The sequence below is a fragment of the Chlorocebus sabaeus genome, chromosome 5 (assembly GCF_047675955.1).
Source record: "Chlorocebus sabaeus isolate Y175 chromosome 5, mChlSab1.0.hap1, whole genome shotgun sequence".
Classification (NCBI taxonomy): domain Eukaryota; kingdom Metazoa; phylum Chordata; class Mammalia; order Primates; family Cercopithecidae; genus Chlorocebus; species Chlorocebus sabaeus.
The window spans coordinates 12223258-12240404 of record NC_132908.1 but is presented as its reverse complement, the minus strand read 5'-3'; the positions used below and the strand labels follow the sequence as shown (position 1 = coordinate 12240404).

The window sequence follows — 17147 nt, the reverse complement described above, 5'->3', positions numbered from 1 at the left end:
TAGGAAAAATATAATTTACATGGTGTCTTAGTTCATTTTGTGCTGCTATAACAGAATACCTGAGCCTGGGTAATTTATAAAGAACAGAGATTGATTTCTTTCAGTTCTGGAGGTGGGGAAGTCCAAGGTCAAGGGGCTGCGTCTGGTGAGGGCCTTCTTGTTGGGGCATCCCTGACAAGAGTGAGGAGGAAGGGGGCCTGGCCAAATTCATCCTCTTTTTAAAATGAGGAAGCCACTTCTGTGATGACAGCCTTAATGCATTCATGAAGACAGAGCCCCCGTCTTCATGACCTAATCATCTCTTAAAGGTCCACCTCCCAATGCTGTTACACTGGGGATTAAGTTTATAACACTTAAACTTTGGGGAACACATTGAAATCATAACGCATGGCTCTTCTTTAGGGAAGGAAACGGGGGTGGGGGAGGAATCCTTAAAGAAATCTCTTCAGGTTTTAGAGTATGAGCTGGCTTTAGGTAAAGGTCATTTTAACAACTGGGCCATTGCTTCCTACCCAAGCAAAACATTAAAAAGAGAGAAAGTGGAAGAGAATCTCACCAGGAGGCTAAGAATCCTAAGACAAGCCAGATGCTTCATATCACATAGACCAGACATGTGAGCAAATGCCTGAAATGACTAAGTGTATAGGTGTTAATGTCACACCCGTAAGAGGAGATGAGGCTTGAACGCAGGTTTCCAGCAGGGTTCAGCCCAGGAGCACCTGGACCCATCACAGTGAAATCTTTGAGAGGCTCAGCTCCAGAAGGAGATATTGCCCCCACAACCCACCCCAGGTCTCACAGGGGCAGGGCTGCTTGGCTTGGGCACTCTCTTTTCATGCTGATGATACAGCAAGCAGGAGTAGATGGGCTTCTCCCCCAAGACCCAGGTCAGAGGGGCTCTGCAGATAAGACTCCTTCTTTCCTGGATTTGTTTCTGCCCACTGAATCCCGGATGCTGTCTGAGAAGCTGTAGTAACTGTGTGTCCCCATGCATGTGAGTAGTCCTTAAAGGGCTGAAAGGCTCTGAACTCTCCTGACCTCCCAGTTTACAGTATTTGTATTATTAAGATATAGAATGATCATCCGACAACCTAGATTTTACATAGCAGTGTGGGGGCAGAGGGAAAGCTTTTTGTTCCATCTTCTGAGGGTTCACTGTGGAAATGAACTGACAGTGAACAGGTGATCAGGAAAAACATGCGTACAGATGTATGAATGTGCTGAACTTGAAAGCCATTCAAAATATGAGACTCAAGGGGCAAACGGTTGAAGCTTATATACCCTCTTCATAGGGGAGAGGGAGATGGGAGAAATGTAGGCAATTTTGAGCAGTCATAAATGATTTTTAGGGGAATTGAATGGGCCTAGGAAGCAGACATTATCTTGTAAATGATTCTTTTAGGAAACTGAATGGGACTGGCAAGTTATGGGAAGGTAAGAGACAGAACTGCATTTTGAACAAAGGTTGTCTTATTATGTAGATAAAGTCTCCCACGTAATCTTTTGGAGCTACCCTCAGAAGAATGGAAGAAAAGCCTGTCTGGGCATGGTGATGACTTTTAGTCTCTTCTCTTCTCCATTGGCTAATCTTTCTCAGTTATTTGATGAGATTCCTAGGGAGGGATTCTTAAGATAATTGCATTTCTTTTAGAAAGAAATCTCCTTAGTCAGATAAGGAAATTCCAGAGAGGGAGTCTGTCACTGCTGTTGAGGAGAGAAGGTCAGAGAGACCTTGAGGCTGCTGCTTTAGTTCAGCATGTCAAAGTGCCATGTTTTGGGCTACCATTTCTGAGCCCCAACACCAGAAATACAGTTTTCAGGACGTTAGTGAGTAGCTCTGAAATAGAGCAGCATATTCCTGAATGGAATAAGTTAAAGATCCATTGTCGAATATATAAAAGCAAGTTGCAAATCTATATGTAGCCTATTCCATTTTTGTGAGATTTTATGTATGTATATATGTTTCTTTAGATCTATATCTAACATATGTATAGTAGTATACACATTTAAATTATCTGGAAAATACACACTAAAATCCTAAAATAGGAACACGGATTTCAAGAAATTTCCCTCCTCCCACTTTCTTTTGTTTGATATTCTGTATTTTTACAACATTTGGGTTTAATTTTAGCAAGTATGCATTGTTTTTGTTTTTGTTTTCACATTTTATTCGGAAATATTTTCAAGCTTACAGAGAAGATGCAAGAAAAGGAATAGTAAAAGGAATGCTTACCTACTCTTAACATACACGTCCAACCATAGTAAGTCCTGTGAGCGTGCTTTGTTCTGAGGAAGATGAAAGGGATTATCCAGCATGAAAAAAGAACGGAGAGGATAGCAGTTACTTGGAAGTTCTGGATAAACAGACACTTATTTTAGGTCCTCCTGAGGATTTTTGCTTTTAATCTTTTCAAGGCTTGTGTGAGATCACCAAAGAATGAGTTCTCATTGATCAAAGTCTCAAATCCTTGTTGGGTATTTAAGTTGATTATGTTTTTCTGAAGAATAATTTGGCAGTCATATCAAAAGTCTAAAAAGTAGGAATATGAAAACTAAATTTATAGCCAACAAGAAAAAGAGTGACTATTTTCACCATTACTTTTTAACATTATATTGGAGATCCTAACTATTGCAAAAAGCAAGAGAAAGAAATAAGAGACATAAAGATAAGAAGTAAAATGACCTATTTGCAGATGATGTGATTTTTTTTTAACTTAGAAAATCCCAGGAGTCTACCAAATAATTACTAGAATGAATAAATGAATTTAGCAGGGTCTCAGGATACAAGGTTAATAGACAAAAATAATTGCATTTTTTATATAGTATCAGCAAGCAATTGTTAAGTGAAATTGCAAAAATAATTCAGTTTACAATAGCATCATAAAACATGAAATACCTAGGAATAACAAAGGATATCCAAGACCTCTGCCTCTACAAAACATTGCTGAAAGTAATTTTAAAAGACCTAAGTAAATGGAAAGATAGACCATATTCATGGATTACAAGGCCAATGTTAATATGGCATTTCCCCCTGGGTTGATCGATAGATTCAACAAAATCCCAATCAAAATTACAGCAGTTTTATTATTTGTAGAAATCAGCATGCTGATTGTAAAATTTCTGTGGAAATGCAGGGTACCTATAATGGCCAAAACAGTTGAATTAGATCTGAGTAACTTTTTTAGATGGAAGGATGTAGACACTTTTAAAGTAGATATAGAAATCTCTTTCTGACCATCAGGACAGATGCTCTTACTTTTAGAATAGTTGACCTTTTTTGTGTTCACTAACGCAATTCACTTGCCTCCCTTGTTTGAAATGGCATTCGTGGTTTTATAAATGAAACTACAAATTACTGTTTCCTTTGTTGTTAACTGTATTTTGATTTTTATTTTTGAGAAGCACAGAAACTTTCAGATTTTTGAAAAGTCAAGAACTCTTGGCTGAACTTACCCAAATGTATTACTTTTAATGGTATGCTCTGTTAGTGAGGGTGGCCTTCCTCCTGTTTTTGTAAATAATGTTTTATTGGATCACAGCTGTGCCCACAAGCTTATGTACTTTCTATGGCTGCTTTCACGCTACAAAGAAAAGCAGAGTTGAGTAGTCTTGACAGAGACCGCATGGCCCACAAAGGCTAAAATATTTATTATCCAGACCTTTCTGGAAAATGTTTGCTGATGCGGGTCAATTAAGTTAGAAGTGATCCTCAAAAGAAGTTCCATGAAAATGTCTTTAAGATCCCATGCTAGTTCACGGGATTTGGGGATGATAGGGTTTGAATCAGTGAAAGGCTGAAGCTGGAAGTGATGGGATGCTTTGTTGCTTACCATGAGAAGGGAGACACATACACGACCATGGCACTTTCTTTTTTCTCTTTTTGAGACAGAGTCTCGCTCTGTCACCAAACTGGAGTGCAGTGGCACGAGCTCAGCTCACTGCAGCCTCCGCCTCCCAGGTTCGAGTGATTCTCGTGCCTCAGCCTTCCAAGTAGCTGAGATTACAGGCACACACCACCACATCCACATCCACATTTCTATATTTTTAGTAGAGATGGGATTTTGCCATGTTGGTCAGGCTGGTCTCAAACTCCTGACCTCAAGTGATCCACCCGCCTCGGCCTCCCAAAGTGCTGGGATGACAGGCATGAGCCACTGCACCCAGCCAACCTTGGCACTTTTTGTAAGTCATTCCATTTCGGCCAGTGTATAGCCTCATGCAGCCCTCTGGCCCGCCTTTCCCCGCCCTCGCCTGTCCTCCAGCCAAGCCAGAATCTGAACTGGAATTCTGGCACCACCCACCAGCTGACCTTCAGTCGTGTCCTCTGGGAAATGTGCAGGAGTTTCTTGATGTTGGATGTCAGGAGGATTAAAAATGCTGAAGGGGAAATTCGGACGCCCAGCAGGTGCCAGTCTGCAGGAGCCTTTACGTTTGGTGCCTGCTGCTTCCTGGACACACTTGACTCTCTTCACTCACTCATGATATTCCCCTCACCTGATGTGTCTTTACCTCCACTTGGCAGGTGTTTTAGTGCTGACTCTGGGGACAGATTCCTGGGTTCAGATCCCACCGTGCCAGTTACAGGCTGAGTTAGGCAAACTACTGAACATCTCTAAATCGGATAAAAAAATCACAGATAACAACCATGCCTCCTTCATGGAGAAATTGTGGGAATTAAATGAGCTAAAAACAAGTAAAGTGCATAGAACAATGTCTAGACAGATCATGAACACTCCATAAATATTATTATCATCATTATTGTTATTACCATCATAATATGATCCCCGCTCAGGCCTCAGGTCAGACATGAGCAGAGAACTAGGAGAAATTAAGGATGTGTTTAGGTCAGAGCCACCCCCTCCAGGAGGCCTTCTTACAGGGCCTATGGCACCGTGGTCTTTGGCACTTTGCACCTCTGAGATGGTGGACAGAGCCTGTGCTTCTGAATTGGCCTTGTCCAAGTATACATCTTAGCTATGTGAATCCAGGCAAGTCACTTAACCTCTCTGTGCCTCATTCCCTCATCTGCAAAAGGGGATGATATCTTCCTCGTCAGGGTCCTCATTCGGCTTGAGTGAGATGATGCGGGTGCAAAGTGCAGCTCGTAGATGTCCAGTGAATAAAACGCTGCTGAGTGATGTCAATTTCTGCGTTTTGTTATGAGTAGCTCTCTCTCTGACTGCCTGGCTGTAGACCTCGAGTTCTTGATTGCTGGGAATGGTTGGTCCTACCACACTCCGTAATACCTGGCACCAGGAGGGAGCTCAACAAATGTTTATGGCCTCAAACTAACTGAAGAAACAACCTCCCACCTTACCCAGATCCCCTTCCACCGTGTCCCCTGGCAGTCCTGGGCCACAGGCATTGGGTCACTGGGGAAGATATATACCAAGGAAATTCTGATGAGAGTGAGTAAATATGCTGGAATCTAGAATTCCCCAATTGACTGCATAAAGTGACGAACCTTTTCCTGAATGAGTCAGGTGGGGCTTAACCATGACTTCGTATTCCCAACCTGCACCTCCGAAACCCACTTAAGAAACATCTGTCTCTTCCCCTTTGCCCCCTGGACACCCCTGGCCAGAATCTCTTATCTCAAAGCCTGCTAAGGAAATTCTTTACCGGCAGGAGGGATTATTTATGCCTACTTTCTGTACATTTACACCAAATCTTTCCTTTTTTAATTTTCCATTTCTCTCCCTCCTTTTTATTTGTGTCACATTTTTCCCTACCACTGAGGCGGAATAAAGTCAGTGTGAGTGATGGTTTGCAGTACAGTTTTCACTGTTATAACTGGCAGCATAAAGCTGGATCACATTTTCACAAATATAGTCTCATGCAGGGTAAAAGTAAAAGCTGTCCAATTGGAGTGTGTTTACACTTTCCAGGTCTGAGCCCCAACACCAAGGCATTAAAGAAATCCAGTGTTTAGTATTGGAATTGTACTGGGTTGCATCTCAATTTCCTGATTGATTTGAAGCAAGTTTCCAATATTAGAATATTACATTATACAGAGACTGTGTCCCAATCCTCTGATTGATTTGAAATGAACTTGAATCAAGAGAACTTAAAAATAGCTTTTATAGTGTCTTCATGACTTGATACTGTGGAGGAAAAAAAAAAAAAATACGACGCTAACGCCGCAGAAGTCGTCCTCTGTTGATGCAGTGGCTGCCTTTGCTGGAAATTCTTCTGGCAGTAATTTAAAAAGATGCCTGTCATCTCCTTACAGCAGTTCATAATTCAAAAACAATCTATATGTAATACTCAATTAAGGAACCATAGAGGCATGTCAGCCACAGATGACTGATGCACAGGCTGAGTGGAAATTCTGCCCAACTCTTGAAAACACCACTAAAATCAATCCCCCGTCAGGGAAACCAAGATTTATTAATACATTCCTTACCTCCATCGAGTTGTGAATCAATGCTTCCCTATCAAAAGCTAATAGAAAGCTGAGATGGGGGAAACTTCTTCCAGGTCCTTGTGGCCCGTCGGCATGAAAGGGACAGGATTATAACTGGGAGAGAGGCTGCGTGTTGCAGAGCTGGACTGCCGTGCTGTGTGCTCCCCTCCAGCAGTGAGCAGCTGGCCCTGCCCTGGAGAAATCCTCATGGGAGGGGCGATGATGAGCTTGGTACCAACACCCATGCTCCCCCCCAGACCTCTGCCACCCATGAGATGGGCTGTCATTATTATTCATTGTACAAATAGGGAAATACAAACTCATGGAGGTCAGTAATGGGTCCAAGGTCCCAAAGCAGAATGGGCTCTGATGTCTGAGTACACCGAGTTCCGATCCTCCATGCCCTGTTGTCTAACTGTGTGGCTTCGTGTTTGTTTCTTAACTTCTCTGGGCCTCAGTTTTCTCATCTGTAAAATAGAGATGATGTGAGTCCCTAGGACAGAGGTGCATTGGGAGGATCCAGTAAAACAGTGTGAAGGATACAGAGCACCCTGCTGCTGTGCCACCCACTTCCAGGCCCCTCCTCCTTTCACTCCACCTGGAGTGGTTGCCCTTACTGGAGGTGGAACTAGGAGAAATATTCCAGGTTCAGGACTTCCGGGCCTCCCTGGAGCTGAGAAATAGACTCAGAAACCCCCACGTCTGGAAATTCACCAGGCGTCTTCTGAATCTGGCTCCAACCCAAGAAGTGTCTCCCCCATTTTCCAACTCAACATCTCATCCCTTGTTTCAGACTCCTTGAGCCAGCCAGGAACATGCCAGAGCCTTGAACTCAGCATCAGAACCCGGGAGGACAGAGTTAGTCACATCTTCCGACTTCTGAGACAGACTTTCGTCTCCTGCCTGGCCTTCTCTTTGTAAACTCATCACATGGTCATTGCTTGATTTTTTGTCTTGCAGGACCGCAGAAGGCCAAGTTCCTCATTGGAATTGGGGAGAAATCTCTTTTACCAGAAGGAGAAGGTTTTGAACATAACTTCTTTGCTCACTAGTAGTTTCTCTCATCATCGTCATCATCATCATCATTATTATTTTGAGACAGGGTCTTGCTCTCTTGCCCAAGCTGGAGTGCAGTGGTGCAACCATAGCCCACTGCAACCTCCAACTCTTGAACTCAAGCAATCCTCCATTCTCAGCCTCCCGAGTAGCTGGAACTGCAGGCATGCACCCCCATGCCGGGCTGATTTGATAAATTTTTTTGTAGTGACAGGGTCTTATTTTGTTGCCGAGGCTGGTCTCAAACTCCTGGCCCCAAGCGATCCTCTTACCTTGGCCTCCCAAAGTACTGAGATTATAAGTGGGAGCCACCGCACCTGGCCTCATCTTTATTGCTAGTCCTCTTGCAGCATCTTGGCTACTCTAAGAATCCTCGTTTGGTCACATTTTCTGTGACTTAGGACGTTAACAATAATTGGTGAGCCCTGAGGAGCAGATGGAGAGGACATGTATATTACAGAGAAGCGCAGCTGTCCACGGTCTGGGGAAACCGCTCTGAAAGGTCCTCTGGGCACTCGAACAATCACCATTAAATGCTCCCCTCTCTGCTAATGCCAATCAATATGGTGTGAAAATTAAACATAAATGAGTTTTTACAGCTAATTATGGCTAATGCAAACTTCTTTCAAAATTGCCAGACATTCTTTCCAGAATAGTACAGTTTGCAACTATGAGTTGGGCATGAAGAGCCAAGTCTCATACACGTAATTTAGCATGCAAAGATATAATAATGCTAAGTGCTTACTGTCCAGCCATTCAGTGTTCCCCCAGGCAGGGCTGATCTCATGCGGTCCCATTTGAGCCACAGACTGGTTTTGAAACCCCAGGAAAGCTACAGAGGAAGCAGTCATTTCCACCGCCCCTTGAGTCTGTACGATGGGAGCCTTTCAGTTCTCTATTTATGGCGAGGACCCATCGGGCGCCCAACCCAGCGGTTCCAGCTGCAACCTGAGAACCGCACAGTTTGTGCTCTGGAGTGGCAGTGGTTGCATCTTGTCGTGCCACCCTGCCCTGTTTATGTTGCCCTAATTTTTCTTTTTCTTTCTTTTCTTTTTTCTTTTCTTTCGAGACAGGGTCTCGCTCTGTCACCCAGGCTGGAGTGCAGTGGCACAATCTCGGCTCTCTGCAACCTCTGCCTCCCGAGTTCAAGTGACTCTCCTGCCTCAGCCTCCCAATTAGCTAGGATTATAGGCGCCTGCCACCACGCCTGGCTAGTTTTTGTATTTTTAGTAAAGATGGAGTTTTGCCATCTTGGCCAGGCTGTTCTCGAACTCCTGACCTCAACTGATCTGCCCGCCTTGGCCTCCGAAAGTGCTGAGATTTCAACCCCCATCACCAGATTAATTTGTGATCGTCATAAGCATTACACTGTTGTAATAAGAGAGAATGATGCACCTCTCACTAATCCCACCCCACCCCCCTCACCTGGAACCACCACTATAAGCAGTTTAATGCCTATGCACACATACCCTCTTAGGTATACATATGCACACATAGGCACACATTCCTCTATATGCACACAAACCTAAGGTACACATTATTTTATGCAGAATCACACGATGTTTTTGCAGCAGTGTGCTGTACATATTAATGGTATTTGGCACCTTTTGGTGCCAGTACATATAAATTACCTCTTTTTTAAAAATGCACATGCTGTCATTTAACAGATCTTCCATAAACAACCGTTACTAGCGGTACTGCGATGCACGTTGAACCATATATTAATGTCCACAGGCACAACACAGATACATCTTTGGGCTTTTCCCTGGGGATTTCTGAAGGATAACCATCTACCAAAATGGTTTTTTTGGGCCAAGGGAACGTACAGTAAAATGTGCGATAGTATTGCTAGATGGACCCTTGACATGAGTTCTTTCTGTTCAAATTCTAATAGGAAGTAAATGGAATTAGAGTCATGCACCGTTAGGCAATTTTGTCGTGTTGCAAACATCACAGTGTCCTTATGCAAACTTAGATGGTGTAGTCTACTGCACACCTAGGCTGTGTGCTATAGCCTATGGCTCCTAGACTGCAAACCATGCAGCATAGTACTGTACTGGATACTGCAGGCAACCGTAACACAATGGTAGGGATTTGTATATCTAGACATAGAGAAGGTACAGTGAAAATACAGCATTATAATCTTACGGGACCACCTTCATATATGGCATCCATCATTGACCAAAACGTCCATGTGCTGCACGTGACTGTAGCTGTTTCTCTCCACCTGCGGCTGTCTTAAGTCAGGAAGGCTGAATACCCTTCATTTTTGCATCTGAGCTGATCCTTTATGCACCTGAGCTGATCCCCACCTCCCCACAGGTGAATCTCCAATTCCTGCCAGCATAGGTAGCTATAGTCCCAAGAGCTCTCTTTACAGCCCCCTAGAACCCCACTCACCAGAAGCAGAGGCCGTCAGCAGTTTCCCTTCCTGCCTTTCTCTTTCTCTCCCCTTGCTCTCCTGTCTCCTCATTTGCTTTCCCTTGCCCCTCTTTACCACCCTTTACCACCATTCTCAATCTCTGTTTCCTTTCTGTTCCCCAGCGTGGACCTAGTAAAAATCATTTAGATCCTGGAACAGAAAAAGGACGTTAGGAAAAAACTAAGGGAATCTAATCATGGGCTTTAATTAATGTTAATGTGTCAATATTGGTTCATTAATTGTAACACATGTATTATCCTGATGTGGTGTGTTAATGAATGGGGAAAACGGTAAAGGGGATATGAGAATTCTCTGTATTATCTTTGTGATTTTTCTGTAAATATAAATTGTTCTAAAATTAAAAGTGTTATTTTAAAAAATACAGCCAGGCGCGATGGCTCACACCTGTAATCCCAGCACTTCAGGAGGCTGAGGCAGGCAGATCACTTGAGGTCAAGAGTTTGAGACCAGCCTGGCCAACATGGTGAAACCCCATCTCTACTAAAAATACAAAAATTAGCTGGGCATGCTGGCACGTACCTGTAATCCCAGCTACTCAGGAGGCTGAGCCAGGAGAATCACTTGAACCCAGGAGGCAGAGGTTGCAGCGAGCTGAGATCGTGCCACTGCACACCAACCTGGGCGTCACAGTGAGACTCTATCTCAAAAAAATACACAAAAAATATATATAATTTAAAAAATAAAAACACATGGATCATTTGCATTTAGTCATTGTATGTGCTTCAGTTCCTCTTGGCTATGACAGTTTCTTACACTTTTCCTTGTTTTCGATGACAGTTTTGAGGAATGCTGGTCAGGTATTTGATACGATGCGTCCTCTTGGGAATGTGTCTGATGTTTTTCTCTGGATTAGACTGGGGCGATGGATTTGGGGGAGGAAGACCACAGAGGTGAAGTGCCATTTTCATCACATTCATATCAAGAGCACATACTAACCATGTGACTTACCACTTTTGGTGTTTGTCCAGTTTCTTCACTGTAAATACATTCTTTTTTTTTTTTTTTTTTTTTTAACCTTCTCTTTATACTCTTTGAACAGAAGTCACGATGCTCAGCCCACACCTAAGGGGTGAGGAAAGATGCTGTACTTCCTAGAGGGTGGGGTGTCTGTGTCATTTATCTGTTACCCTTCTGTGTGTAGGAGATGTTTCCCCCCTGCCATTTATTTATTTATTCAGTAATTTATTATTATGGTCTTGCGAAGTTTTTATTTGTTTTTAGAGACAAGGTCTCTCTGTCACTCAAACTGGAATGCAATGGCGCGGTCATAGCTCACTGTAGCTTCAAACTTTCAGGCTCCAGCAATCCTCAGCCTCCTGCATAGCTAGGACCACAGGCATGAGCCACCACACCTGCTAATTTTGTAATGTTTTGTAGAGACAGGGTCTCACTATGTTGCCCAGGATGGTCGAACTCCTGGCCTCAAGCGATCCTCTTGGCTTGGCCTCCCAAAGTGCTGGGATTGCAGGCATGAGTCAATGCGCCTGGCTGCCTCAGGGATTTTTTAATACTTTGGGTTATAATTCAACACTAGTTTATTTCGCTACTCAGATTGTTAAGCTTCGGCCATTGGGAATCCTGTCTTTTGATTCCTGTGTCCCTTTGCCATACCCCATCGTTGCAGGGTTTTTGTTTCTGATCACCGCTTTCCTTTCTCGCAACACAAGATGTTCCAGGCTCATCTGTATTTCCTGCTCAGTGCTACAGTAGCCGTTTCTCCAAGGAGCCATAGTTCCTTTTATTAGAGAATCCTTACTAGGAAGCCAGATCTGAGTGCTAGGTGCTCTCATTGCTAGTACATGCTTCTAGGGGCTCTCAGCTGACAGAGCAAGGAAGTGAATGTCTGTGTACTGGCCTGTGTATATACATATCTATAAATATTTTTATGTGAAACCACAGTGATATTGAGCTAAACATGAATTACCACTGATACCTCCAACTCTAATCCATTATTACCATATGGATCATTTTAGCTTCCTCCTCTTCCTGTAATTTTTTTGCATTTTTTATTGAGCTATAATTCACATACCATAAAATGTGCTCTTTTGAAGTATCAAATTTAGTCGTTTTTAATGTATTCACAAGGTTGTGCAACCATCACCGTGATCTAATTGCAGACCATTTTTACCATTCCACAGAGAAACCCTGCACCTGTCAGCAGTCACTCTCCCGTTTCGTCCTTCCCTCGGCCCCTAGCAACCACTGATCTACTTTCTCTATGGATTTTGCTATTCTGGACATTTTATATAAATGGAAGCATACAAGATGGGGCCTTTTGCAAGTGACTTATCTCACTTAGCTTAATATTTTTAAGGTGCATCTACATTGCAGCATGTATCAATGCTTTATGCCTTTTCATGGTTAAATAACATCCCATTGTATGGGTAGACCACATTTTGTTTATCCATCATCAACTGGTGGACATTTAGGTTGCTTCCATATTTTAGGCTCTTTTGAGAAATGCTGCTATGGACACTCACCTACAAGTTTTTGCATGTGCAAATGTTTTCTCTTAGATGCATACTTAGGAGTGAAATAGCACAATTATGGTAAATATGTGTTTAACATTTGAGGAATTGCCAAAATGTTTTCCAAAAGAACTGTACCATTTTATATTCCCACCAGCACTATATGAAGGTTCTAATTTGTCCAAATCCCTGTGAACACTTGTTGCTTTCCATCTCTTTCATCACAGCCATCTGAGTGGATATGAAGTGGTTATCTCATTGTCGCTATTCGCATTTCCCTAAAGATAAATGATGTTGAGCATCTTGTCACATGATTATCGGCCATTTGTATATCTCCTTTGAAGAAATGTCTGTTTAAATGCATTCCCGCTTGTTAATTGGGTTGTCTTTTGCTTGAGTTGTAAAAGTTCTTTATGTTTTCTGCATATTAGACCCTGATTAGATACATGATTTGCAAATATCTTCTCCCATTCCATGGGTTGCCTTTTCATTTTTTATGATGTTTTGGGAGCACAAAAGTTGGTAATTTTGATGAAGTTCAGTTTATTTCTTTTTAGTTTGACTGCTGTGCTCAGACATTTTAAAGAAATAAGATAACTCTACATTTTTTCTTGCAAAGTATCAGGTTATTCAGTATTTTTATCTCCCTTCCAAATATGGCAATAACTTGTATGTGTTTTAATTTTCCACTGAACTCCCTATCTTGACATTTTTGATTTTTAGTTTCACTTTTAACATTAAAAAATAGGTTTAAAAATAAATCAGTAGTTAATTCAGTTTACTAAAATATTGGTGTTTGCTCATCATTTTTTTTTTAATATTTCATCCTTTCTTTTGCTGAAGCAATTCTTTCAGTGAAGATTTAGACGTGGTAAACTTATAGTTTTTATATTCCAAACATGTCTTTTTTTTTTCCCTCGAGCTTAAATGATAGTTTAGCTAGGTATAAAATTTGAAGTCCATAGTTATTTGCTGTCAGCATTTAGAAGGCATTACTCTTTGATTCTGTTATTGTTAAGATTCCTGCTATCTGTATGATTATTTCTTTATAATGTTTTTACTACAGTTGTCTTTCTATGGTTTTTCTCTTTGTCTTTGCTGTACCAGTTTCATTGCACCATACATCAGTATGAATTAACTTTCATGTTTCCTGTGTAGTACCTTTATCTGAGGACCTGTTATTTCTGGAAAATTTCTGTTATTTCTTCAAATTCTTCTCACTATTATTTTCTCCTTTCTCCTCCACCAACTTCTCTAAACTTCTGCTGATCTTAATCTGTCCTTTGAATTTTTAAATTCAAAGAACTCAAATCAAGAGCATGTTCCTATTGCTTGTGTCTGGGTCTCTGTATTGTCTTCTGGTTCCTCAGTTTTACCTCTCAGTTCACTGATTTCCTCTTTGATGTCTAGAATTGATCTCATTTATTTTATTATTTTTCATAGAGATGGGGTCTTGCTCCATTGCCCAGGCTGGTCTCATACTCGTGGCGTCAAGCAATTCTTGCACCTCAGCCTCTCAAAGTACAGGGATTACAGGCATGAGCCACCATGCCTGGCCTATCTCATTTGTTGAGGGTTGTTTTTATTTTAAATTTTAGTGGATGCTTCTTCTTTTGTGTCCACTATTTCTAAATGTTCATTACCTCCTATTCTCATTCAATTTATGCCAATGTTGTCTCATAACATCTTTTTATGGGTGTTAGTCCTTTATTAAGGACCCTTTGATGTCTTAAACACATTGATTTGAAATATTTGTCAATTTTAAATAATTAATTTCATCTGGAGTGAATTTATGTTCCCAATTGAAGGGTTCATAGACTATTTTACCACGTGATTTCTTCATGGGCAGCAGAATTTTTAATTGCAGGGTCAATTTGAGTAAGGGGTATTTTTTTGTTTTGTTTTTCCCTCATTCTTTCTCTCTTGGCTAACTTCTGTCTCTCTAGTGGTTTTCATTACCTCCACCCCCACCCCCATTCAGGACCAGGCCTGATAATAGTAGTTTAGGGCCCCACGGTAATATCGGGGAAAACATTTCGGTTCCTAGACTTGAGCTTGTGTCTCTCCTTCCTTCCTAGACTCTCAGGTTGCAATAGCCTGAGCCCAGTGGTGTGCTGGAGACAGCTCCTACCAACCCATTAGGACCAGTCATTACATTTTAAGGAATGTTGTGAGCTGGTTGTTAAGTGGCATTAATAGTTATATAAACTCAGCATTAAATAGATTATATGAAAAAGCAAAGGTAATAAATACTCAAAACTGATCACTTTGTAATTCTTTTGCTAAGTATTGCTGTGATCCATGCTCTTGAGGCTGTTGGCAGCTTTTGTATCTCTGTGATAGAAACAGATCTGATATACATGTAATGGGCACTACTGGGCATCTCTTCCACATCTGGTTCGATGACGTCACCTTGCAACTTGAAATCAGCCGCGACCACAGTGGAAGTATTTACACTATGGAAATTGACAAACATGATAAATCAGGTCTTTAAAAATAATAATAACATGTGAAACATTTACCAGCCTACCACGTCCCCAGCCCCAGGCAGCAGCAGCATTCTTCCGCCTTCTTCCGTAAACAGAGGCACCCACAGCAGCCCTTCTTCCAGCAGGAAGCCAGGCTTTATTTTCCCCCTTTTCCCCTGAAAATGCTTTTAGTCTCCATGATCTTCTAAGAGCTGAACTCCTGGTGACATTTTACTCCCACTCATAACTTTGCCTCTCTGTTTTGTGTCTGGCCTGTAGAGCTATTTGTTTTGTTTTTGAGCCTACCTGTGTCCTTGGGTTTTCTGTTTTACGTTTCATCCATGACGGCTGTTTGGAGCAGAGGGGGTTCATCAAATGCCAAACATGCTCTGCTATCTTAATTAGAATGCCATAAATATTATTTTTACTTATTTATTTATTTTGAGATGGAGTCTTGCTCTTGTTGCCCAGGCTGGAGTGCAGTGGCGTGATCTAGGCTCACTGCAACCTCTGCCTCCTGGGTTCAAGCAGTTCTCCTGCCTCAGCCTCCCAAGTAGCTGGGATTACAGATACCAGCCACCAGGCCCTCCTAATTTTTTTGTATTATTTATTTACTTGTTTATGTGTTTATTTTTCAGACAGAGTCTCGCTCTGTTGCTTAGACTAGAGTGCAGTGCCATGATCTTGGCTCACTGCAACCTCCACCTCCCGAATTCAAGTGATTCTCCTGTCTCAGCCTCCCAGGTGGCTGGGACTGCAGGTACCTGCCACCACGCCCATCTTATTTTTGTATTTTTTAGTATGAGGCTTCACCATATTGGCCAGGCTGGTCTCGAACTCTTGACCTTGTGATCCACCCATCTTGGCCTCCCAAAGTGCTGTGATTACAGGCATGAGCCACCACGCCCGGCCATTTTTAAAAATATTTTTAGTAGAGACAGGGTTTCACCATGTTGGCCAGGCTGGTCTCGAACTCCTGACCTCAAGTGATCCACCCATCTTGGCCTCCCAAAGTGCTGGGATTACAGGCATGAGCCACCATCCCTGGCCATAAATGTTATTTTTAAAAGACATAACTTCTGTCATCTGGATATTTCTATAGGCCTCAGGATGTTTTCTTCAGTCTCCTTTGTCTTTTCTCAAAGTCATTCACTTCATCTTCCTTCTCTCATTTTCTTCCCTAATACTTCTTTGTACTAGTTATGACAAAAGTGTTAATAATATATTATAAATATGAAGTATCCTTTCAGAGATTCTGTATGTCACATACACTTTCTATTTGTTGATTATATACAGAATAATAGTATGCATTTAATATGATAATTCTACATGATGGTATAATATACTTAATATATTACTGTTCACAGAATAAAATGCTGGAGACCCCAGATTACCTAATGGAAGTCCTCGGCCCCCTAATGTCTTTTTCCCTTCCCTGCAGGTGTCAAAGTCGTGTTCTCCGGCCACTACCACAGGAATGCCGGGGGCACCTACCAGAACCTCGACATGGTGGTGTCATCTGCCATCGGATGCCAGCTTGGCGGAGACCCCCATGGGCTCCGAGTCGTGGTGGTCACTGCCGAGAAAATTGTTCACCGATACTACAGTCTAGATGAGCTGAGTGAGAAAGGAATAGAAGGCGATCTCATGGATTTGATCAAGAAAAAATGACGGTCCTTCCTGTTCCCGTTCACTTTTCACTTGCAGTATTTTTTTTTTTTTTATTTTGCCAGAAACAGCAGCTGCACACAACCCCTTGCTGAAATATAAAAATAGCCCAGGCAGGTTTGTGAATTTATGTCCTTTTGCATAAATCAGAGAGCTGGGGCCCTGTCCTGAATTTTACTCAAAATAGAACTGTGATTCCTTTAAAATGGAGCGAGAGATCCTGGAAATCAGTTTTTAAAATATTAGGCTATCTCTGCATGGGTGTTTGAATAAATTCTCCTAATGCTGTTTCTCAACTCCACTTTTGAATTGTATTGTTTTCTGGTTAGCATATGAACAAAGTCTGCCTATCAACCTCAATTCCAATCTGATATCCAAGTATGATCTTTGATAATTCCTTAAACAAACTACACCTGATTGTATTCAATTGTGGTCATGATTCCCAAAATGCGAGGCAAAACAAAGTTCATCTCCTTTCCTTCCCAGCAGAATGAACAGCTGTCTCCATTGTTACAAGAGCCATGCACACTTATTTTGACAAGGAGCCAAGTAGCCACCATTTACTCTTAAATTCTGAGACTTCTGTTATTGCTGATGATAGAAACAGAATACAGTTGATACAGCTCGGAGCCTAAATT

At 41.9% G+C, this 17147-nt stretch overlaps 1 protein-coding gene across 2 annotated transcripts in view; it reads left to right on the top strand.

Annotated features, from left to right (window-relative positions):
- CPPED1 (calcineurin like phosphoesterase domain containing 1) overlaps positions 1-16810 on the top strand; it is a 137008-nt gene extending 120198 nt beyond the window's left edge. For both annotated transcript variants that reach the window (XM_007986085.3, XM_007986078.3), the window contains exon 4: positions 16283-16810. In XM_007986085.3, coding sequence (XP_007984276.2) covers positions 16283-16512 — 230 coding nt within the window. In that variant the 3' untranslated portion in view covers positions 16513-16810. The remainder of the gene's footprint in view (positions 1-16282) is intronic.
- The last annotated feature ends 337 nt before the right edge of the window (positions 16811-17147 follow it).